The sequence below is a fragment of the Nerophis lumbriciformis genome, linkage group LG12 (genome assembly GCF_033978685.3).
Source record: "Nerophis lumbriciformis linkage group LG12, RoL_Nlum_v2.1, whole genome shotgun sequence".
NCBI classification, from domain to species: domain Eukaryota; kingdom Metazoa; phylum Chordata; class Actinopteri; order Syngnathiformes; family Syngnathidae; genus Nerophis; species Nerophis lumbriciformis.
The window spans coordinates 24,755,723-24,780,500 of record NC_084559.2 but is presented as its reverse complement, the minus strand read 5'-3'; the positions used below and the strand labels follow the sequence as shown (position 1 = coordinate 24,780,500).

At 39.8% G+C, this 24,778-nt stretch overlaps 1 protein-coding gene across 5 annotated transcripts in view; it reads right to left on the bottom strand.

Moving 5' to 3' along the window:
* The window catches only part of kdm2ba (lysine (K)-specific demethylase 2Ba), a 47,089-nt gene that overhangs the window by 5,622 nt on the left and 16,689 nt on the right, over nt 1-24,778 (bottom strand). For 3 of the 5 annotated variants that reach the window (XM_061986152.1, XM_061986156.1, XM_061986154.1), the window contains 6 exons: nt 21,768-21,854; nt 14,080-14,367; nt 13,131-13,942; nt 6,619-6,782; nt 6,382-6,543; nt 3,055-3,273 (listed from right to left, as the gene is read on the bottom strand). In XM_061986152.1, coding sequence (XP_061842136.1) covers nt 3,055-3,273; nt 6,382-6,543; nt 6,619-6,782; nt 13,131-13,942; nt 14,080-14,367; nt 21,768-21,854 — 1,732 coding nt within the window. The remainder of the gene's footprint in view (nt 1-3,054; nt 3,274-6,381; nt 6,544-6,618; nt 6,783-13,130; nt 13,943-14,079; nt 14,368-21,767; nt 21,855-24,778) is intronic. The other 2 variants (XM_061986155.1, XM_061986157.1) reach the window with 1 other exon arrangement.

Here is a 24,778-nt window from a genome sequence, read left to right as displayed (position 1 = left end):
TGACTTTTATCTCCACGACAATACATCGGTGAAGCACTTTAGCTAAGGAGCTAACGTGATAGCATCGGGCTCAACTGCAGATAGAAACAAAAGAAATAAACCCCTGACTGGAAGGATAGACAGAAAATCAACAATACTATTAAACCATGGACCTGTAACTACACGGTTAATGCTTTCCAGCCTGGCGAAGCTTAACAATGCTGTTGCTAACGACGCCATTGAATCTAACTTAGCTACGGACCTCGACAGAGCTATGATAAAAACATTAGCTCTCCACCTATGCCAGCTCTCATCTGCTCATCAACACCGAAGTTCACCTGCGTTCCAGCGATCGACGGAGCGACGAAGGACTTCACCCGATCATCGATGCGGTCGGTGGCTAGCGTCGGATAGCGCGTCTGCTATCCAAGTCAAAGTCCTCCTGGTTGTGTTGCTGTAGCCAGACGCTAATACACCGATCGCATCTACAGGTATCTTCTTTGCAGTCTCCATTGTTCATTAAACAAATTGCAAAAGATTCACCAACACAGATGTCCAGAATACTGTGGAATTTAGCGATGAAAACTAAGCTTTTTGTATTGGATACAATGGCGTCCCAATACTTCCGTTTCAACCATCGACGTCACGCGCATACGTCGTCATACCTAGACGTTTTCAACCGGAAGTTTCACAGGAAATTTAAAATTGCACTTTATAAGTTAACCCGGCCGTATTGGCATGTGTTGCAATGTTAAGATTTCATCATTGATGTATAAACTATCAGACTGCGTGGTCGGTACTAGTGGGTTTCAGTAGGCCTTTAAAACGGGTTACAAAGGCTCCTAATTTAGCTGCTGACGTATGCGGTAAAATTGCATAATTTCCAGTTGTATTATTTTCTCTAAACTATCATAAATGTACTTCTTACTTTACTCTTATATGTGGTTTATTTTCTGTTGTAACATGTTTCTATCTACACTTCTGTTAAAATGTAAAAAGCACTTATTCTTCTGTTGTTTTCATACTGTTTTGTGTTATACTACAAATTTCGGTATCAACCAAATACCAAGTACCGGTAGTTACAGGGACAGTATTGTCATACCAATGCTTATCTTCATTTTTCAAGATCATTGAATGATTGCATTCTTGATCACAGTTATAATCAGACAAAAACATAGGATAACGGCATAACAAAATCAATTCAATATTGAAATAATTTTCTTTTTTCATACAAAATGTATAATAAATAGAGATAAATGCTTTAAAATGTAATATCGGAAATTATTGGTATCGGTTTCAAAATTATCGGTATCGGTTTCAAAAAGTGAAATGGATGACTTTTTAAAACGCCGCTGTGTACACGGACGTAGGGAGAAGTACAGAGCGCCAATAAACCTTAAAGGCACTGCCTTTGCATGCCGGCCCAATCACATAATATCTACGGCTTTTAACACACAAGTGAATGCAAGGCATACTTGATCAACAGCTATACAGGTCACACTGAGGGTGGCCGTATAAACAACTTTACCACTGTTACAAATATGCGCCACACTGTGAACCCACACCAAACAAGAATGACAAACACATTTCGGGAGAACATCCGCACCGTAACACAACATAAACACAACAGAACAAATACCCAGAACCCCTTGCAGCCCACCTCAACCTCTTCATGCTCTCTCAGGGAGAGCATGTCCCAAATTCCAAGCTGCTGTTTTGAGGCATGTTAAAAAAAATAATGCACTTTGTGACTTCAATAATAAATATGGCAGTGCCATGTTGGCATTTTTTTCCATAACTTGAGTTGATTTATTTTGGAAAACCTTGTTACATTGTTTAATGCATCCAGCGGGGCATCACAACAAAATTAGGCATAATAATGTGTTAATTCCACGACTGTACGGTATATATCGGTGTCGGTTGGTATCGGAATCGGTAATTAAGAATTGGACAATATCGGAATATCGGCAAAAAAGCCATTATCGGACATCTCTAATAATAAAGTAAACAGTACAAAATAAAGAAATAAAAGTAAAAACTATTATTGGCTCTTATTTCCTACATTTGCAAAAAAACAGAAAATGATTGTGGTATAATACAATATTGATCAGATCACTGTAGTATTGACCATTAACTAATCCGATACTTAATAATGATAATAATAATGGATTAGATTTTATATAGCGCTTCTCTATTATTAGATACTCAAAGCGCTCACAGAGAAGTGAGAACCCATCATTCATTCACACCTGAAATCATTTCGGTCAATATTTGTATCGATCTGCCCACCCATGTTTACATTCAAGTAGGGCTGTAACTAACGATTAATTTGATGATCGATTAATCTGTTGATTATTACTTCGATTAATCGATTAATAATCGGATAGAAGAGACAAACTACATTTCTATCCTATCCAGTATTTTATTGGAAAAAAACAGCATACTGGCACCATACTTATTTTGATTATTGTTTCTCAGCTGTTTGTAAATGTTGCAGTTTATAAATAAAGGTTTATTTAAAAAAAATAAAAATACAAAAAAATAAATTTAAAAAAAGCATTTGCGCATGCGCATAGCATAGATCCAACGAATTGATGACTAAATTAATCGGCAACTATTTTTATAATCGATTAATTTTTGCAACCCTACATTCAAGAGCTTAACTTAGCAGTTGGCCATGTTTCTGTATCCTCCTCTGTGTGTAGTGTAGCATGTTTAGCTATTCCTTGTTCTCTAGTCCTCCAGTCATATTTATTCTTGTAAAACACAGACTACTTGCTGCCATGTATGCGAAGATTAGTGATTTAGAAGCTGCACTGTGGAGGGACATTAGCCACTAGCGATGACGCTAGACGTTTGTTCAATATGATGATAGTATTAAAAGCTCTATCGTCGGCCGAATTGGTATCATTTTATATCGTACATATCGTGCGACCCTAGACCCTGCTGTACAGCTTTATAAGTGGCTTTGCAATAACGCCACTTAAAACAAGGATCAGGGATATTTAAGAGGGAGCATGTGACATTTAATATTATCTATAATCTAAATATATTTGTATTACACAAACTCATTACCTGACAGGTTGATTTCTGTGAGCGAGTCTCGAGTGGTGGTCCCGGCCGCCGTCAGCAGGTTGACGGACTGGTCGTTGACGTGGTTACAGTAGCTCAGGTCGAGCCGTGACAGCAAAGGCATCTGGCGGCTGATGAGACGTAGAGACGTGTCGGTGATGTCCAAGCCCGCCAGACGCAAATCCTCCACATTCCTCAACTTGTAGCGGTTATCCATCTGACCTGTCCGTCAAGAGAGTAGCATACACAATATTATTTTCAATATTATTGACAACTGCAAAGCTGTATACAAGAAGGGCGTGAGAAGACTCTTTTTCCTGAGGAAGCTTAGGTCTTTTAATGTGTGCAGCAAGCTGTTGGAGATATTTTAGCAGTCTGTTGTGGCCAGTGCCCTGTACTTTGCAGTGGTTTGTTGGGGGAGCAGCACCAGCAAAAGGGACTTAAACCGGATTGACAAACTGATCCGGAAAGCCGGCCAAACTATTGGCACGCAGTTGGAGGCGTTTGTGTCAGTGAGAAACAGGAGGACACTGGACAAACTGCTGGCCATCATGGACAATCCTGCCCACCCACTCCACCAGAGTTCATACTCCAACAGGCTCCTTCGGCTTCGTTGCCACTGTGTTCGATTCAAGAACTCCTTCATTCCGCACTCCATCCAGCTGTATAATCACTCGCCATACAGCAATAGATGATGTCTATTACCTGACACCTTCTATGTTTGCTACTTCTCTTTGTTTATAATGTCTATTTTCTGCTGGATTTACTCTCCATTTTATGCTGCAGCTGTTACATATACTGTAATATTGTACATGGTAATTGTTATATATTGTATATATTATATAAACATATAAGATAATATATCAGTACATATATCTTATACTGTACATAACTTATGTAAATATTACATATATAGGGGTGTAACGGTACACAAATTTCGGTTCGGTACGTACCTCGGTTTAGAGGTCACGGTTCGGTTCATTTTCGGTACAGTAAGAAAACAACAAAATATAAATTTTTTGGTTATTAATTTACCAAATTTGTAAACAATGGCATAACATACATATACACACAGGGCCCATTCCCAGGGTTAATGTGGTCAACATATATAAAATAAAAACTAAATAAGATAAGGCTCAGAATGGTTGCTTAACAAAACCTTTCTACATATAAAGTGCTTTTTTTGATTGATTGATTGAGACTTTTATTGATAGATTGCACAGTACAGTACATATTCCGTACAATTGACCACTAAATGGTAACACCCGAATAAGTTTTTCAACTTGTTTAAATCAGGGTCCACGTCAACATTAAACTGCCTCAAGTTGTTGCTCAGATGAAATAAAATGACAAAACTTTTCTTCTACATATAAAAAGTGCAACATTAAACAGTTTCAAGTCAACTCAGCCTCATATTAACTTTTCTTCCCCCCCCCCCAGCCTGGCTAACTTGGCAATAAGAGGATATATGGGCTTATTGTTCTTCCACCATAGAAGTGGGTCAAAATCTAGTTTTTAATGCAATATGGTCTTAAATCTGCTGCGATAAAAACATTTGTTATTGTTTTAGCCCTGCCTGACTCACCAAGGAGAGGCTGCTTGAATGCGGTGGTGACGCTTCAAATGGGTTAGCATGTTTGACGTGTTGTCAGAAGCAGCTGCTGAACAATGTCGGCAAACCTCCGTCTTCCATTGTTGCCAAAGTGTTACCAAACGGGAGATCTTAACGAGGCAGGAGGGTCTTCCAGCTCTGGCTTTTACATGTTGTCCTAGCCCGGTCGCTGCTAGCATGCCGTGTGTTGTGCCTCGGTGTGCATTGTTTACACAACGTGCGTTACGCTACTTAATATGTCCGTGTGGAAACTCGTTCGGTACACCTCCGAACTGAACCGAAACCCCCGTACCGAAACGGTTCAATACAAATACACGTACCGTTACACCCCTACGTATATATGTTATATTTTATATTGCTTTTAGTCTATTTTATACCTGCATTGTCCTTTCCATCTTTTCCATCCTTTGTAACTGAGCTACTGTGTGGAACAATTTCCCTTGTGCATCATTAAAGTTTGTCTAAGTCTAAAATTTTCAGTTAAAATGATGCAAGCTTATCGCGACACAGAAATCATTTGAGACCACTCCATTCCAGTCGGTCATAGAAGATAAACGTAAATTTGGGGACATTTACTTTGCCTTCTTATACGGAAACACTTTATCTGGATTATAATGATAAAACTACACTGCAAAAACTGAAATCTAAGTAAGATGAAATATCTCAAATAAGGGTGATATTTGCTTATTTTCTGTCTGATAAGATAATTCTTCTCACTAAGCAGATTTTATGTTACAGTGTTTTACTTGTTTTAAGGGTTTTGGTCCTAAATTATCTCAGTAAGATATTACAGTCTGTTGCTGAGATTTGATTACCTATATTGAGTAAAACATGCTTGAAACTAGAATATCAACTGTTGAAAAAGCCGTTTACGAGTGTAAAACTACTTTGTTAAAGTAATAATTTCTTATTTCAAGTATGAAAGACTTTGACACAATTGTGCCTCATAATTAAAACGGATGACGGCCAAATGGATTTTGCTGTTTTATTTTCAATGAAACAATAGAAAATACATACTTATATAGTAGTACAGTTGGCACAGTACAGCAAACTGACAGTTAATATTTAAACATTTAACATGTGACATTTCTAACAATTTTGAACAGAAATAGTTCATGTACATTTAGATGAATTTTTCAAAATTACAATTAAAACATTTTTGGCCGGGGGCCGGGCTGTATATATGCGCACTAATTGACTGAAAGAGCACGCACTTGGCGCGATGATGTCATGTTATCGATGGAAAAATGCATTTTTAGACCATATGATTTGCCTGAGCAGCTAGGAGACCCCCAGAGTAACAAGCGGTTGCCTTTCCATTAAGAACAATAAATTAGTTTTTAGTATAAGTTTGCTGGTTTCAAGAAATGTAATGCCGAGCGCATATCATTATGTCAAGATAATGGCACTAGCATTTACTTCATTTAAGAATATTTTTCAACATATTGAGCAAAAAGGTCTCGTTTTTTTTCTGCCAAGAAAAGTGCACTTGTTATTAGTGAGAATATTCTTATTTTAAGGTATTTTTGGGTTAATCAAAGTTAGCTAATTTACTTGTTTTGGAAAGTCTTGATAAGACACAATTTTTTGGTTCTATTGGCAGATAATTTTGCTTAGTTCAAATAAAATACCCCTCATTTTTGTATTTTTTTTGTTTTTGTTTTTGAACACTGACTTTTTGCAGTGTAGACATTGATATTAGAAGTCACTTTAGTTACCTGGCCTGTTATCCGTGGGAGGTGATAGGAGGTCCCTCATCTGGGCATCCTTGAGTCCTTCCACCCACTGGATGTCCAGTGTTCGTAGTAGCGGGCAGCTGGAGGTGCAGAGCGCCGACACGGCAGCCCACGAACACCCCGATAACGTTAACACTCGCAGTCCTGACAGATACAGCAGCACTTTGACACACTGAAGCAGCGTAACATCAACAGAACAGTCATCTCGGTAATAGGTACCTGGCAACCTGTTGATAAGCCAGCTTAATTGCTTCTTGGAAATGTTGGTCCAGCTGAGGTCCAATGACAGCGGCTGTCGACGGATGATCCCACTCAGCATGAGCGGCGTGATGGAGGTACAGCGGTTGAGATCAATCTTTGTCCAGAGTCTTTTATCACAGCACCTGGACGTCGACAGCGAAACAAAGAGCTCAGTAATTCCCACAAATTATGTAACAAAACAAAACCATAGGAAAATGTATATCATGATATACAGTTAGGCACAGAAATATTTGGACAGTGACACAACTTTGGTTATTTCAGCTGTTTATGCCAACATATTTAGGATACAATTATATAATCAATATGGGTTTAAAGTGCAGACTCAGCTGTAATTTAAAAAGAGTTAAAGTACCAATGATTGTCACACACACACTAGGTGTGGTGAAGTGTGTCCTCTGCATTTGGCCCATCCCCTTGATCACCCCCTGGGAGGTGAGGGGAACAGTGGGCAGCAGCGGTGACCGCGCCCGGGAATAATTTTTGGTGATTTAACCCCCAATTCCAACCCTTGATGCTGAGTGCCAAGCAGGGAGGTAATGGCTTTCATTTTTATAGTCTTTAGTATAAGAGTATTGACATCCAAATTGGAGCAAGGGCTTAGGAATTACAGCTCTTTATTACGTAGCAGTCTCTTTTTCAAGGGACCAAAAGTAATTGGACAATTGACTCAGAGGCATACTTGCCAACCCTCACAAATTTTCTGGGAGACTCCCGAATTCCAGTGCCTCTCCCAAAAATCTCCCGGGACAACCATTCTCCCGAATTTCTCCCGATTTCCAGCCGGACAACAATATTGGCCTTTAAGGCACGCCTGCTCCAGCTCCATGTGGACCTGAGTGAGGACAGCCTGTCGTCATGTCCGCTTTTCCTCTATATAAACAGCGTGCCGGCCCAGTCACATTATAACATCTACGGCTTTTGGAGAGTACACAACTGCACACACAACAAGAAGGAGACGAAGCAGAAGAACGAAGAAGAGACAGTCATGGCGACGACGAGTAAGAAGAAGTACACTTGTAAGTTCCAAAATGATTGGAAACAAGAATTTCAGTTCATCCAGGACAGCTCGAAGAGGAAGGGGTAGGCTTCCTGCAAATTTTGTAGATCAGACTTCTCCATTGAACACGGTGGCCGAATGGATATAGTCACTCATAAACGGTTAGAGAAGCACAAGGCGGCGGCAACGCAGCACCGGTCATAGCCCAGTATTATGGGCCACCTTGCTAAATGGAGACCCGAGGGTGTAACATATGCCGAGACAAAGATGGCTATGCTGATAGCTGCAAGCAACATCCCGTTCTCATTTGCGGATGTTTTCAACAAATACGTGAAGGATATATATATATATAATAAAATAAATAAATAAATAAATATATATATATATATATATAAATATATATATATATATATATATATATATATATATAAAATAAATACTTGACTTTCAGTGAATTCTAGCTATAAATATACTCCTCCCCCCTTAACCCGCCCCCCTGCATGGGCTCTTTCCTTGCTAACCTGTCATCAATTAAGCAGTTAAAAGGTCTGGAGATGATTCCAGGTGTGGCGTTTGCATTTGGAATCTATTACTGTGAAAACACAACATTGCGGTCAAAGGAGCTCTCAATGGAGATGAAACGGACCATACTGAGGCTGAAAAAAAGAAGAACTCCATCAGAGAGATAGCAGAAACGTTAGTGGCCAAATTAATAGTTTGGTACATTCTGAGAAAAGTGTGTGCACTGGTGAGCTTGGATCTGAAAAAAAGCATTGACGTCCACATAGACAACAGTGGTGGATGATTGCAGAACCCGTTCCATGGTGAATAAAAACCCTTTCACAACATCTATTCAAGTGAAGAACACACTCTAGGAAGTAGGTGTATCAGTATCTAAGACTACCATGAAGAGAAGAATTCATGAGAGTAAATACAAAGGATTCACCACAAGGTGCAAACCATTAATCGCCTAAAAACAGAAAAGCTAGAATTGACTTTGCCAAAAACACCTGAACAAGCCAGTCTAGTTTTGGAACAGCATTCTTTGGACATATGAGACTAAGATCTACCTGTACCAAAATGATGGGAAGAAGAACGTTTGGAGAAGGGTTGGAACAGCTCATGATCCATAGCGCACCAAAACATGGTGCCAAACTATTGGCACGCAGTTGGAGGCGTTTGTGTCAGTGAGGGACAGGAGGACACTGGACAAACTGCTCGCCATCATGGACAAGCCTGCCCACCCACTCCACCTGACAATTGAGGGACAGCGGAGCTCATACTCCAACAGGCTCCTTCAGCTTACTTCCCGCACTGTGCGATTCAAGAACTCCTTCATTCAGCACTCCATCCAGCTGTATAATCACTCACCATACAGCAATAGATGATATCTGCCTATTACCTGACACCTTCTATGTCAGCTACTTCTCTTTGTTTTTAATGTCTATTTTCTGCTGGATCTACTCTCTATTTTATGCTGCAGCTATCACATATACTGTAATATTGTTTGTACATGGTAATTGTTATATATTGTATATATGTTATAGACATAATATATCTGTATATATAATACACTGTACACATATTATATATATATTTGTATATGTTATATTTTATATCGCTATATTTAGTCTATTTATACCTGCATTGTCCTTTCCATCCTTACACTTTCCATCATTGTAACTGAGCTACTGTGTTGAACAATTTCCCTTGTGGATCATTAAAGTTTGTCTAAGTCTTAAGTCTATGAGGCAGTGTGATGGCATGGGCATTCATGTCTTCCAATGGCACTGGGTCACTTGTGTTTATTGATGATGTGACAAAAGACAGAAGCAGTCGGATAAATTCTGAAGTGGATAGTGACATACTTTCTGCTCAGATTCAGTCAAATGCAGCAAAGTTGATTGGCCGGTACAAATGGACAATGATCCAAAACATACTTCAAAATAGGGCTGCACGATTAATCTTAATCCAATCGACATCGAGATTTTAATTAGTGCGGTAAATTACCACAAGAGGCTGAGGTTTTATTTTCCTCCACCGTCACCGACGTTTGATTGACTGCCATGTTCGCCAATCAGAATTGTTGAGCCTCACGTATGGCGTCACATTAGTGGCAAAAATCCGAGCGCATAAAAACTGTTATCGCGCGCTGATTCTCCACTTTGTGCGCGCGCGACACCCTTTTGCGCGCGCGTGGTGCCTTTTTGCGCGCGCGCGGTGCCTTTCTGTCCGCGCGCGGTGCCTTTCTGCGCGCGCGACGCCTTTCTGCGCGCTCTCTGTGTACTCCTGGCATCTCTCCTCACGCTCTCATGTTTCTTTTTGGCACTTTGGGGGTGGGTATGCTTAGACGGCCCCTTCTTTCTGATTGGTCAGGCGAAAAATGCTGACAAATGCTCAGAGCCAATCAGAAGTATAGCAGGGCGGGTCATCGTCAATATGTATCAAGATTTACGGAGGTAGAAGTGGATAAAAAAAATGTCGCGCGCTGATGAAGGTTATTTCATACCACATAAACACAATACAGGGTAATACAAAATGTGACCCAAATAAATAATAAGACAACAAACACCATAATCACATCTTTCAGCCAGAACTGGTCCACCAGCAATAACATCCAACCATAACATTATTTTATATTTTCACTTCTTCTTGAACATTTGTTTTCTAATTTATGGAATTTCTTTTGATTCAGCCATAACATTAATAAAATAATCTCTGAATTTTGTTTTTAAAATGTTAAAAATAGCTTTTAATAATGTATTCTGAAACAGTTTAAAATAATCAGAGAACTGACTAACACTGACACTACACAACTATGTTGCACAATTAAGTCTTTTTTTTTTTAAAGCGAAAGAGGTAATTTCAACAGGTACAGCATCCTATGTCGTATCTACATGTAATAAGATTTGTAACAAGGCAAACCGTTTGTAAATTGGTCGAAAATCGAGCAAGTTATAATAATTTAATTAGTACATGTACCATTGACATCAATGTAATGATTGAGGCTAGCTGTCCGAGGTAAGATGGCTACAACGTTGCTACACTGGAGAATGATTGGTGCTTACAATTTTTTTTAGCCCAATGCAGCCCTCAACTTAAAAAGTTTGGACACCCCTGCTCTATACCATATTCAATACCACAGGGATAAATAAAAAAAATACTGAAAGTGTAATAAAAATATTTTCAATAAGAAGTACCGTATTTTTCGGACTATAAGTCGCATTTTTTTTCATAGTTTGGCCGGGGGTGTGACTTATACTCAGGAGCGACTTATGTGTGAAATTATTAACACATTACCGTAAAATATCAAATAATATTATTTAGCTCATTCACGTAAGAGACAAGATGTATAAGATTTCATGGGATTTAGCGATTAGGAGTGACAGATTGTTTGGTGAACGTATAGCATGTTTTATATGTTATAGTTATTTGAATGACTCTTACCATAATATGTTACGTTAACATACCAGGCACGTTCTCAGTTGGTTATTTATGCCTCATATAACGTACACTTATTCAGCCTGTTGTTCACTATTCTTTATTTATTTTAAATTGCCTTTCAAATGTCTATTCTTGGTGTTGGCTTTTATTAAATAAATTTCCCAAAAAATGTGACTTATATGTTTTTTTCCTTCTTTATTATGCATTTTCGGCCGGTGCGACTTATACTCCGGAATGACTTATACTCCAAAAAATACGGTAAAATGCAAGAATAGCCTCTATTACAACATATAGCTCCAAAATATATTTTAAAGAAAAGAGCAAAAAGAAACCAACAGTGATACATTTCAGGTTATCTGAGGTATCGCAAAAAATATAGTATTGATACATTTGCAAATAAGTAATGTATCGGTATAAAACAATTTAGCATTTAAACTTTTTTGAGTATTGATACTTTTGACAACACCAGTGCAAACATGCATGTGTGTATTCGTGTACTGGACCAAGGGGGTAATCACGCTAAAAATCAAGTTTCCACCAAGCAGCACAGTTCACTTCAGCTCAATGGGATATTGTTTGGAAATGTCAACTTTAAACTAGCTGGTGTTTCCACCATAGAGCATGTAGGCAGCATATAGTATCAGCTACTGTAAATACAGTTCTATCACTACATAGTATTGCAACACCAGTGAATTCACTGTAGAAGTGAACTAGACGGGAAACAATGCACAACAATGGAGGTCATTCAGCGTTGTGTGTTCTTCTTGTGGCTTGAAATATAATACAAGAAGGGGACAACATTTGTTTGGTACTAATATTTCTATATTGTCACATGGAGGTCAACCAAATAATTTGGTCTGTCTAGGTACAACTTAACCAATTAACCAATGTGCCCCATTCTACTTTATATTATCCCTTAATTCCATTACCAACTACAGAAGTACAACTATAGAAACACCAATTGCAAAACAGTGAATTGTGCAGCTTGGTGAAAACTATTTTAGATGTCGCCATGTGTGAAAGTAACACTTGATAAATACCCTTTTATGTTTGACAGAAGCACTATTCATCCTCTGTCACAGTTTTGGGGATGCCCAGAGGTGGCTCGTGTTTAAGCACTATAACCCTCCCTCTTCTTAGGATGACGACCAACTGCAGGCATGCATGCAAAAAAAACAAAAAACCTTGACATACTGCATCGCAAAAGCAGTGTTTGGAAAAGCACGTTTTCACTCCGTGGTTCAATATCATTATGTAGTAGGGATGTAACGATAGACGGTATGAATGATAACCACAGTAAACTGCTTACTGTTTTAAATTACAATGATCAAAAAACGTAATTGATAACTGTACTTTGAAAAACTCAAGACTTACTGGCGTCAGCTCCATGGCTTTAATGCTAACATGAAAACAAGAGCCATTAACATCAGTTCTCATTAAGAAACATACCCCAATCTAAACGTATGCAAACACATTAATTTCTGAGCAACTAAGCTATTCAATCGTGCACACTGAACCTACAGGCTGTGCTCTCTTTGCACAGACTAATTGCTCTATACTCAGGGGAATATGAGAAGATGTTTTTACGGTGCGTTCAAAGACCGCTGAACAAGGTAGGACACCACAATTGGTTTTAGTTATTTAAAAAAATAGGTTTAAGGATTTTCAGTATAAGTATTTTTAAGCACATTAAACAATACCTTGATAATAATGATAACAGTGATAGGGAATTTTCATATCGTTACATCTCTGAAATATAGTATAGTTTTGCGGCGGGAGTCGTGACTAATGGCCATGAAAGCCAATAATCTTATTAAGGCCGCACAGCAATTTTTTTTTTTTAAACAAAGTTTAACATCTAATCGTGCCAAAGGTATTTGTTTGTTACATCTGTTCTGTTTTTTTTATTGGTATTATATACTTTGGTTATTTTATTGGTGGTATTTTACGCCAATTAAATCGTATTTTCTGGTTGATAAAATACATAAACATGCTTAATTGCTATCTTAGCTGAGGGTGTTGCACTTACCATCTGTTCCAGGTCTTGCACACTCTCATGCAGGAGCAGAGCTCCTGATGTGTGAGATGGTTGAATATCTTCATCCAGACCTCGCGCTGAAGAACGTGCATTTTCCCATCTTTTAGCGGCAGTCTGTCAGGAGGTGGACTTATTGGTGGAGGCCGAATAACATGCCGCTCCATTTGGACACACTTGGGTGGTGAGCGTGGAGGCACAGGTCGTGTTGTCGGCGTGCTCCTGTTAAAGCCCAACGGAGTGATCTGACTCGGGTAGAAGTGGCGCAATTCCCAGGGAGTCCCGTTCATCTCTTTGGTCTTGAGATGGGGCCTCTGCTCTCCCAGGTCAGTGCTGTTACGGAACAACCTCTTGGGTTCTTCGTTTTCAGACTCCGGCTCCACCTTGAGTGGCTGGCGGTTTTCATTGGCCAGGCAGTCCTCGGTCTTCAGAATTTCCTGGTTCAGTGCTTTGCTCAGCTCTCTACTTAGCTCCCGGTTGGGTAAGCGGCGTTTACGGCGAGCTTTGGGCCGAGGACCTTTCTCCTGCGTCTCGCTTCCGCCCTCACTGCTCGGACCGGCTTGTGGAGAACTACAGTGCGACTGGTCGCTGTCCATAACGGGCGTTTTGAGAGAAGAATTTAAAAGCTCGTTCTTGTAGTCTCTGTCATCTACCAAGTCCTCGGCACCACCCAGGCGCCCATTTCTCTCCACAAAACCCCGGAAATTAAGTTCTCTTCCATCGTCCTCATCATCCTCATAGACATCTTCCTCTTCAGTTTTAATCTGGTGCAAGAGTTTAGAAAAACATGGGTCGTCTGACCTTTCCTACAGATAGAGAAGAGAAATGAATCAGTGTGATGCTAGTGAATTATTACATTGACACAGTACTTTGTGAAACATTACAATGTAGCAACACCTAACATTCCTTGTAAGTGAAGTTTGGATTACATTCTGACACCAACCTTCTTTCTTGCTCGGAAGTCCTCTTCCTCTTCATCCTCAAAGAGCTTCCTCTTCTTCCTCAGCTTGTCCTCAAGCCGGGGTCGGGGCAGGCTGCTCGGGGACAGCAGGGGCGGCTGCCGAAGGAGAGCATCCTCAGGCCGCTGCCTGGGCGTCTCTTCTCTGTCGGGTCTCCTTTTGAATGCAGCAACCATGTCCCCATCCTCCTTCACAGGCTTCTGTTCCCTCAGCAGAGAGCCAGGGAGGTTGGAGGCATACTTGAACCCTGGACCCCTTTTTTGCTTTAATACCAAAAGGGGTGAAAAGTGCGAGACAACTTTATACCTTAAGCCTATTGTGCCGCCGCCAAAAGACAGGTTAAAAATGCCAACTGGTCTTAAAGAGGAACTGCACTTTTTCTGGAATTTTCCTGTCATTCACAATCCTTATGTGAGACAAGAACACACATTTTTTTCACTCTGTCTTTGTGCATTCTAAATTGTAAAATCTCTTTATATAAGGTGGCTTACAATATAGCTACTGGAATTTATTCTGTCCATAAAGCCCTCTAAAAAAACATCCAAAAACTGCCAACATCCATCCATCCATCTTCTTCCGCTTATCCGAGGTCGGGTCGCGGGGGCAGCAGCCTAAGCAAAGAAGCCCAGACTTCCCTCTCCCCAGCCACTTCGTCCAGCTCCTCCCGGGGGATCCCGAGGCGTTCCCAGGCCAGCCGGGAGACATAGTCTTCCCAACGTGTCCTGGGTCTTCCTCGTGGCCTCCTACCGGTCGGACGTGCTCTAAACACCTCCCTAGGGAGGCGCTCGGGTGGCATCCTGACCAGATGCCCGAACCACCTCACCTGGCTCCTCTCGATGTGAAGGAGCAGCGGCTTTACTTTGAGCTCCCCCCGGATGGCAGAGCTTCTCACCCTATCTCTAAGGGAGAGCCCCGCCACCCGGCGGAGGAAACTCATTTCGGCCGCTTGTACCCGAGATCTTGTCCTTTCGGTCATAACCCAAAGCTCATGACCATAGGTGAGGATGGGAACGTAGATCGACCGGTAAACTGAGAGCTTTGCCTTCCGGCTCAGCTCCTTCTTCACCACAACGGATCGATACAGCGTCCGCATTACTGAAGACGCCGCACCGATCCGCCTGTCGATCTCACGATTCACTCTTCCCTCACTCGTGAACAAGACTCCGAGGTACTTGAACTCCTCCACTTGGGGCAAGATCTCCTCCCCAACCCGGAGATGGCACTCCACCCTTTTCCGGGCGAGAACCATGGACTCGGACTGCCAACAATGCTCCTTTAACATGCCATCACCTGCATGTTAAACAAGTATTTAATTACGACATTAACACAGCAACTTGCTCACAAAGGGAAGCTCATTACTGCAGCTATTGAGCTATTGTTGCTGAATCGTCTCTGAGTTGGTAAAAGTTAATGCTAGACTATAAATCATGCCACACACGTATAGTAGAAGGTTGTGGCCATAAACCGAGAAGGGGGTCAACTTTGACATTCAACTTGAACTAGGGATGTCCCGATCCAGGTTTTTGCACTTCCGATCCGATACCGATATTGTTTTTGCACTTCCGATCCGATACCGATACTGACCGATACTGGCCTATCTGAGCATGTATTAAAGTTTAAAGTTATTTAGCCTACTTAGTTGTCAGAATCATGTTGAAAAGGGTTTTAGTAATCTTGATAACAACTAGCCAGCTGAATTAGGGGAGTTTGAATAATACACAATGGTTGGTAACAAGAAGCTGACCTGTTTATTCAAGGATAAACACAAAATAGACAATATTATACATGACAAACAAAAATGGCATCATTGAACTAGGGCTGGGCGATATGGCCTTTTTTTAATATTGCGATATTTTAAGGCCATATTGCGATACACGATATATATCTCGATATTTTGCCTTAGCCCTGAATGAACACTTGATGCATATAATCACAGCAGTATGATGATTCTATGTGTTTACCGTATTTTCCGCACTATTAGCCGCACCTAAAAACCACAAATTTACTCAAAAGCTGACAGTGCGGCTTATAACCCGGTGCGCTTTATATATGGATTAATATTAAGATTCATTTTCATAAAGTTTCGGTCTCGCAACTACGGTAAACAGCCGCCATCTTTTTTCCCCGTAGAAGAGGAAGTGCTTCTTCTTCTACGCAAGCAACCGCCAAGGTAAGCACCCGCCCCCATAGAACAGGAAGCGCTTCTTCTTCTACTGTAAGCAACCACCCGCCCGCGTAGAAGAAGAAGAAGAAGCGCGCGGATATTACGTTTCATTTCCTTTGTGTGTTTACATCTGTAAAGACCACAAAATGGCTCCTACTAAGCGACAGGTTTCCGGTTCATGAAAAGACGCAATCTCTCCATCCGCACACGGACTACTATTTCACAGCAACTGCCTAAAGACTTTCAAGAAAAGCTGGCTACTTTCCGTGCATATTGTAAAAACAAGATAGCTGAAAAAAAGATCCGGCCAGAGAACATTATCAACATGGACGAGGTTCCACTGACTTTTGATATTCCTGTGAACCGCACTGTGGATACAACGGGAGCACGTACGGTGAATATTCGCACCACAGGGAATGAGAAGTCATCCTTCACTGTGGTTCTAGCTTGCCATGCTAATGGCCAGAAACTTCCACCCATGGTGATATTCAAAAGGAAGACCTTGCCAAAAGAGACCTTTCCAGCCGGCGTCATCATAAAAGCTAACTCGAAGGGATGGATGGATGAAGAAAAGATGAGCCAGTGGTTAAGGTAAGTTTACGCGAAGAGGCCGGGTGGCTTTTTTCACGCAGCTCCGTCCATGTTGATATACGACTCCATGCGCGCCCACATCACGCTGGTTTTTAATATATTATTAAAGTTTGACTGACCTATCTGACTGTTTTTTTGACATTCCTTTAGCGCAGTTAGATGCGGCTTATAACACGGGGCGGCTTATAGGTGGACAAAGTTTTGAAATATGCCGTTCATTGAAGGCGCGGCTTATAACCCAGGGCGGCTTATGGTGCGGAAAATACGGTACATTAAAACATTCTTCTTCATACTGCATTAATATATGCTACTTTTAAACTTTCATGCAGAGAAGGAAATCACAACTAAAAAAATCACAGTTTTTTTCATACGGTGTTGATCTGGAAATGTTTGCCTCGGCATTTTGATGGTGTGGACGTGTGGCACCGAATGGAGATAAGCGTCTCGACAGACGTTACAATATTTGAACAATGATGACGAAAACTGTTTTCTCTGTCGTGTCCGTGTGTCGAAAATTGTTATGCGCTTATTTTTTAATTTGATTTTGTGCGTGGCATAGATTTGCCGTGCGCAGAGGACGTGTGAGCAGTGCGCAATTGCACAGGTGCGCACCTTTGAGGGAAGGTTGCTCGCACGGCTGCGCTAGCATCACAGCTAACGTTAGCCATGCTGCTACCTCTCTGCTCCGCGAGGGCGTATACGTATGTGACGTATGACGTGACAGTATGTGACGTGTGTAAGAAGGTGCGCTTGTCTGTCTGTGAGAGGGAGACACAGGAAAGAGTGAGAAGAGCCTGTCGTGTAATGCCAGTAGCTAAAAGCAACTGCGTGAGAATCCACAGACCTGTGGATGTGTTGAAGGTGTGCTGGAAAATGCGGAAAGGAAATTAGGGCGCAGCAGAAAAGTGGAATGTATTATTTAAATCGGTGCGTTGGAAAACACGGACCGGAGTTTTTTTTAAAACTGGATCTGGATCGGCATTTTCCCATGCCTTGCCGATAGGCATTTTTTTGCAAATATCGGCGGCCGATCCAATCCAAATATCGGATCGGGACATCCCTAACTTGAACCCAAAGAAATTGCTAGGAAGACGCGACAAACTCCGTCAATACATTTTCTACTAATTGTTGTTATTCTGAGGAGTGAGGATATAATGAATTCAACAGCTAAACAAGGGGAAAGGCCAGGGGTATATCGATTGAATCGATATATTCCAGTTTTTTGTTGCAGGTGATTAAAACATTTTTAAAAACCTATTTTTTTCTCTTCTTGTTCCGGCATGGTTTGTGCCCCTCAGGATCTTCCGTAGCTTGCGCCGTTCCCTTACCGTATTTTTCGGAGTATAAGTCGCACCGGCCGAAAATGCATAATAAAGAAGAAAAAAAAACATATATAAGTCGCACTGGAGTATAAGTCACATTTTTGGGGGAAATTTATTTGATAAAACCCAACACCAAGAATAGACATTTGAAAGGCAATTTAAAATAAATAAAGAATAGTGAACAACAGGCTGAATAAGTGTACGTTATATGAGGCATAAATAACCAACTGAGAACGTGCCTGGTATGTTAACGTAACATATTATGGTAAGAGTCATTCAAATAACTATAACATATAGAACATGCTATACGTTTACCAAACAATCTGTCACTCCTAATCGCTAAATCCCATGTAATCTTTTACGTCTAGTCTCTTACGTGAATGAGCTAAATAATATTATTTGATATTTTACGGTAATGTGATAATAATTTCACACATAAGTCGCTCCTGAGTATAAGTCGCACTATGAAAAAACTGCGACTTATAGTCCGAAAAATACGGTACTTCCTTAGTGACACACCTAGCAAAACATATCTTATGCTAATGCTAACAAGAGCGAGACGTTTATTCCAAAGAAAAGTGTTGTCAGTAGTTTGGCTTTGTTGCAACAGACGTGGAACAAATGACTTTACGCTGCAAAGTTTGTTGAGAAAAGACAAACTTATTCCAGCATCTGAAACCGAAGCCTTCAGCCAAGTGCGAGAAATGCAACGGTTTACTAGGTAAACAAGACCGCAACAAACAAACTAGAGGCTAAAAAACAGCTAACATTGGTGGAATTATTTACACCAGGTACCGTATATTTCGGACTATAAGTCGATGTTTTTTTCATAGTTTGGCCGTGGGTGCGACGTATACTCCGGAGCAACTTATGTGTGAAATTATTAACACATTACCGTGAAGTATCAAATAATATCATCTAGCTCATTCGCGTGAGCGACAAAGAAAATGTCCGCAATCCGCACACACACGTCAGCAATCGTCACTCACACGCCAACCAATAAGAATTCGGCGGGGGGGCGGGTCATGGCAGAAGTGCATTGTGGGTTTTGGAATGCTAACTGCTATATGCTACTGCCGGAGCTATTAAAATGGATCACATCAACATTGGCGGTAACTTATAAAAACTGAGAAGGACTGAACTAAAATGGCACCGAAAAGGAAATCATATACTGCAGATTACAAGCTGGACGTAGTGAAATATGCAGCAGAGAACAGCAATCGAGCAGCAGAAAGAAAGGACGCTAGCGGGGCGCATACCAGAGGCGACATTTAGCGGATCGGAAGTGACAGATTGTTTGGTAAACGTATAGCATGTTCTATATGTTATAGTTATTTGAATGACTAGTACCATAATATGTTACGTTAACATACCAGGCACGTTCTCAGTTGGTTATTTATGCCTCATATAACGTACACTTATTCAGCCTGTTGTTCACTATTCTTTATTTATTTTAAATTGCCTTTCAAATGTCTATTCTTGGTGTTGGATTTTATCAAATACATTTCCCCCAAAAATGCGACTTATACTCCAGTGCGACGTATATATGTTTTTTTCCTTCTTTATTGTGCATTTTCGGCCGGTGCGACGTATACTCCGGAGCGACTTATAGTCCGAAAAATACGGTATGTATGATGGTACCACGTATGATAAAAAAGAAGAATAATGCGCAGAGTGATCGCTAAAGTAGTCGCTCTTCACGCCGCCAAGTTGTGTGAATGATAAAGCCTGCCTTTATCAACTTACTGAAACAAACTATAGTCCTCCCAAAGTTTTACTTGATTATTCATTTGCATACAATGTAGAATACTACATTTTTAGTTACATAAGCACTTTATTCAAGACAGAAGTTTTAAGTTTGCACTTTATTGATCTCAATGTTAGAGATTATTATTTATTTGCATACAATGTACAAGGCAACAATTTTGTGAACAGAAGTATTGCTTCCAAAAGGAAGCTCTTAATTTAGTTATTTAAAAAATATCCCATAAAAAGTACAAATGTATATCTGATCTACAACGAAAAACATACGGTAATACAAATTAGACGTCTGCTAAAAGTAAAATGCAGTGTATGTACTGCAAAAACTGAAATCTACGTAAGATTGAATATCTCAAATAAGGGTGATATTTGCTTATTTTCTGTTTGATAAGAGAATTCTTCTCACGAAGCAGATTTTATGTTTGAGTGTTTTACTTGTTTTAAGGGTTTTGGTCCTAAATTATCTCAGTAAGATAGTACAGCTTGTTGCTGAGATTTGATGACCTATATTGAGTAAAACTTGCTTGAAACTAGAATATCAACTGATGCAAAGCTGTGCCATTAACACTCACAAGTATAAAACTACTTTTCTAAAGTAATAATTTCTTACTTCAAGCATGAAAAAAGAAAATCATGATGCCGAGCGCATATCATTATGTCAAGATAATGACACTAGCATTTACTTAATTTAGAATATTTTTCAACATATTGAGCAAAAAGGTCTCATTTGTCTTCTACCAAGAAAAGTGCATGTGTTATTAGTGAGAATATACTTATTTTAAGGTATTTTTGGGTTCATTGAGGTTAGCTAATTTTACTTCTTTTGGAAAGTCTTGACAAGCCGAATTTTCTTGTTCTATTGGCAGATAATTTTGCTTAGTTCAAATAAAATACCCCTAATTTTTGTATTTTTTTTTTCTTGTTTTTGAACACTGACTTTTTGCAGTGTGCAGTGTAATTCCTACAAAAAATCTAAGGTACAAGTTTCTGATCAAGTAAAAGAAAAATATGTTTTGAATTATCTCTGCCATTTGTATTTGATGGTTTCTTTGAAAAGTAGGGGAAATTGGAGCTTTTATTTTGGGCCATATCGCCCCGGCCTACAAGGGGTTATTGCTAAAAGATACAAATATCCAATCAGTCGGCATCCCAGTGAGAGTGGACATTGTAAATACTGTTTTATTATGTTTGTATTTCTTATTTACAACTTAGCAAACTGCTACATAAAGCTTAAAGTTTCAGTGTAGCTGGATCTGCCGAGCACCCAGGATATAAAACTTGTCGATCATCCTCCTTGTAGTGAGACCCAAAAAGGTAAGGTTCTGGATCATAATTTGTCCCAGAGTAAACATTGTTGGCTCTCACAGAATCTGATATGATTAGTAGTAGTTGCTGTTGTTGATGGATATAGAGAATGTTGCTATGCGCTCTGTAAAATCAATGCGTCGAAAAAATAAGTTTTGGTAATGCCTAAAATACTGTTAAAAGTACATGTTATCATGAACCTGTTACTACATCACATACATACTTACAGCATGTATATAAAATGTTGAAGGTTTTCGAATTCTTTTTTGAACCTGCATTCTTAGCCGCTTCTTGCTAGCAGTTTTTTTTAACGATTTAGACTGCACAGAAAAGATAATGTTCTTGTCTCATACAGAGATTGTGAATAACAAGGAAAATTCCCCCAAAAGTGCAGTTTCCCTTTAAATACAGAAAGTAGTACTGCTTTTTTAATAGCTCACCTAACTATTTGAGTAAAAATACCGAAGAATAATCTCAAATTTAATCTCAAAGTTTCCTTATCCAACACCTCCCAAATATTTCTACTCACTTTTCCGCTCTTTCCAGCATGGTTGCACTTCGGACACTCCCAGCAGTTTGGGAGCTCGTCGTTGACTACGCCAGAGGCATCGCTCACCTGAGAATAATAAAAATAAAAAGCTTAAACAGCATTCTGTGCACAGTTTGCATTGATGCAAGTACCACAAAGAAAAAGAAAAAGTGACTTTTGCCCAACAATGACGTGCAAAATAAGTGGGTGAGGTTAAGACTGTTATGTTAGACATGACACTGTCAGCGATACCAAAGTGGGAGCACGCGGTAAAAAGACCGACGCAGTTTGTTGAACTGGTTTGACCATGCCTGCGCTATATTAAGGATAACCTGTTCTGTTTATACACAAATTAACATTAGGGTGTGGTGGTTTACTAAGAAACTGTGATGCTGTGACATTTTGCACACACACACACACACACACACACACACACACACACACACACACACACACACACACACACACACACACACACACACACACACACACACACACACACACACACACACACACACACACACACACACACACACACAAAATTTTGGTTTTGTCTTGTTAGAGTTATCCATATGATGTGATGAAGCACTGGGTGATGTCATGCTCAGGTTATGAAAACATCAGGTTAAAGAGTGGTGTTTTGCTCGGGATGTGCCAATCCATCGGCCTCTGAGCAGTATCAGCCGTTCTCGTTAAAAAGTACATAATCACCATTGCCGATTAATACCGATCACAAACACAGATCCTTTCTGGCTGACATATTTATTTATAGTCTCCTGGCTGACAAGCAGCTAGTTATGTGTCTCCATAAACAGTGTAGAGCTGCTCCCCTCAGTAATCACCTCCATTACGGCAAACAAACTGCATTTCTTGGTTTCTTAATTACCATTATCACTGGAGGGTGAGGCTAAACAGGTTACAAACCGAGAGCAGGTATGTTAATAACCAAGCTAACCGCTAAGCTAGCTTTAAACAACAACAAGAAATAAGTGATTAGTAAAGTTTAAGAAGTGTAGAAGGCAGCAGAAAGTAAGCAGCTATTGACAGGACATTTTCAAGTGGATTAACAAGAGTCTAAAGAGCGAATTAGATAACTGTTGGTGTGTCAGAATTGTCACATGTGCACAGTGTTGGGTTAGTTCCTGAAAACCAGTAACTAGTTACAGTTACTTTATTTCAAAAGTAACTCAGTTACTAACTCAGTTACTTACACCAAAAAGTAATGCGTTACTGTGAAAAGTAACTATTAAGTTACTTTTTTTTCTTCTTCTTTTTTTTTTTTAAAAGCTCCCATTTAATGCCCTTTTAGCCTTCATTTCAGTACTGTTATTGCACTGGAGAATAATACAATCTGTTGATCAACTTGACATGCATTTGCATCACTGAACTCTGCTAAGCAATGTGGTCTACATACAACACACAAAGACAAATATATGTTTCAAAGGGCCAATTTATTTCAGGCCAGAACAAATTGATAAAACTATTTTAAATAGCTGCAACATAACATACATAAGTAATAAACAGCATAATAACGACATAGCTGTAAACCTGGCGACACCTAAGGAAGGCACACGAGACATACACAAAGCCTAACCAGGCAGATTTGAATTGTTGTTTTGGGCAGTAGACGGAATCTTTGATCCAAGACACAACTTACATTTAACTAAAATGTAATTTTCTTTGTGTTCGACAAAAGAAAAGAATTGAGAATATCTCCATTTTAAGACACTCGACTGGACTGCGGTTCCGTTGTTGGTAAACACAGACACCCCCCCCTCCCCACATCCACACCCAGACACACACACAGCGCGCCTCCGGCTTGTGACACAAGAAGAATCAGAAGGACGACACCGCAGCGCTCCAATAAAACACACTCAGATCTTCTGTTTCTAGCTGATACTACATAAAAAATAACGTTAAATAACGCAGTAACGCATCATGTAGTAACGGTAACTGAATTACTGATTATAAAAAATAACGCGTTAGATTACTAGTTACCGCCGAAACTAACGGCGTTACAGTAACGCGTTAGTCCCAACACTGCATGTGCACGACACGTAAAGGGAGGGCGGATCGATCCACAAATTGGTAGTAGTAGTATCAGTATATTATCGACATTGAAGTGATCAAGTCGAGTAGTAGATAGTTGTTTTTGGACGACTGAGTAATACTGACTTTGTTTTGCTCAAACAATTGTATTCACCGTATTTTTCTGACTATAAATCGCAGTTTTTTTCATAGTTTGGCCGGGGGTGCGACTTATACTCAGGAGCGACTTATGTGTGAAATTATTAACACATTACCGTAAAATATCAAATAATATTATTTAGCTCATTCAAGTAAGAGACTAGACGTATAAGATTTCATGGGATTTAGCGATCAGGAGTGACAGATTGTTTGGTAAACGTATAGCATGTTCTATATGTTATAGTTATTTGAATGACTCTTACCATAATATGTTACGTTAACATACCAGGCACGTTCTCAGTTGGTTATTTATGCCTCATATAACGTACACTTATTCAGCCTGTTGTTCACTATTCTTTATTTATTTTAAATTGCCTTTCATATGTCTATTCTTGGTGTTGGGTTTTATCAAATAAATTTCCCCCAAAAATGCGACTTATTCTCCAGTGCGACTTATATATGTTTTTTTCCTTCTTTGTTATGCATTTTCGGCCGGTGCGACTTATACTCCAGAGCGACTTATACTCCGAAAAATACGGTAACAAAATAGAATAAAGCACTAGTTTAAATATTGTGTTAATATTGTAAAACTGTCCAAAGTACTTAACAACAATTAATGGAAACATTTTAGGTTTAAATATTGTGTTGATATTGTAAAACTGTCCAAAGTACTAACCATTTTAAGTTATTATATCTGTATCGGCTGAGCTCACTTACGGACAATCGGTATTGGAATCGGCAGTATAAACCCCTGACCGGAACATCCCTCGTTCTTGCTCAAACACCTTCATTCAAAACTGCTGAGTAACTCCCGTGATGTTATA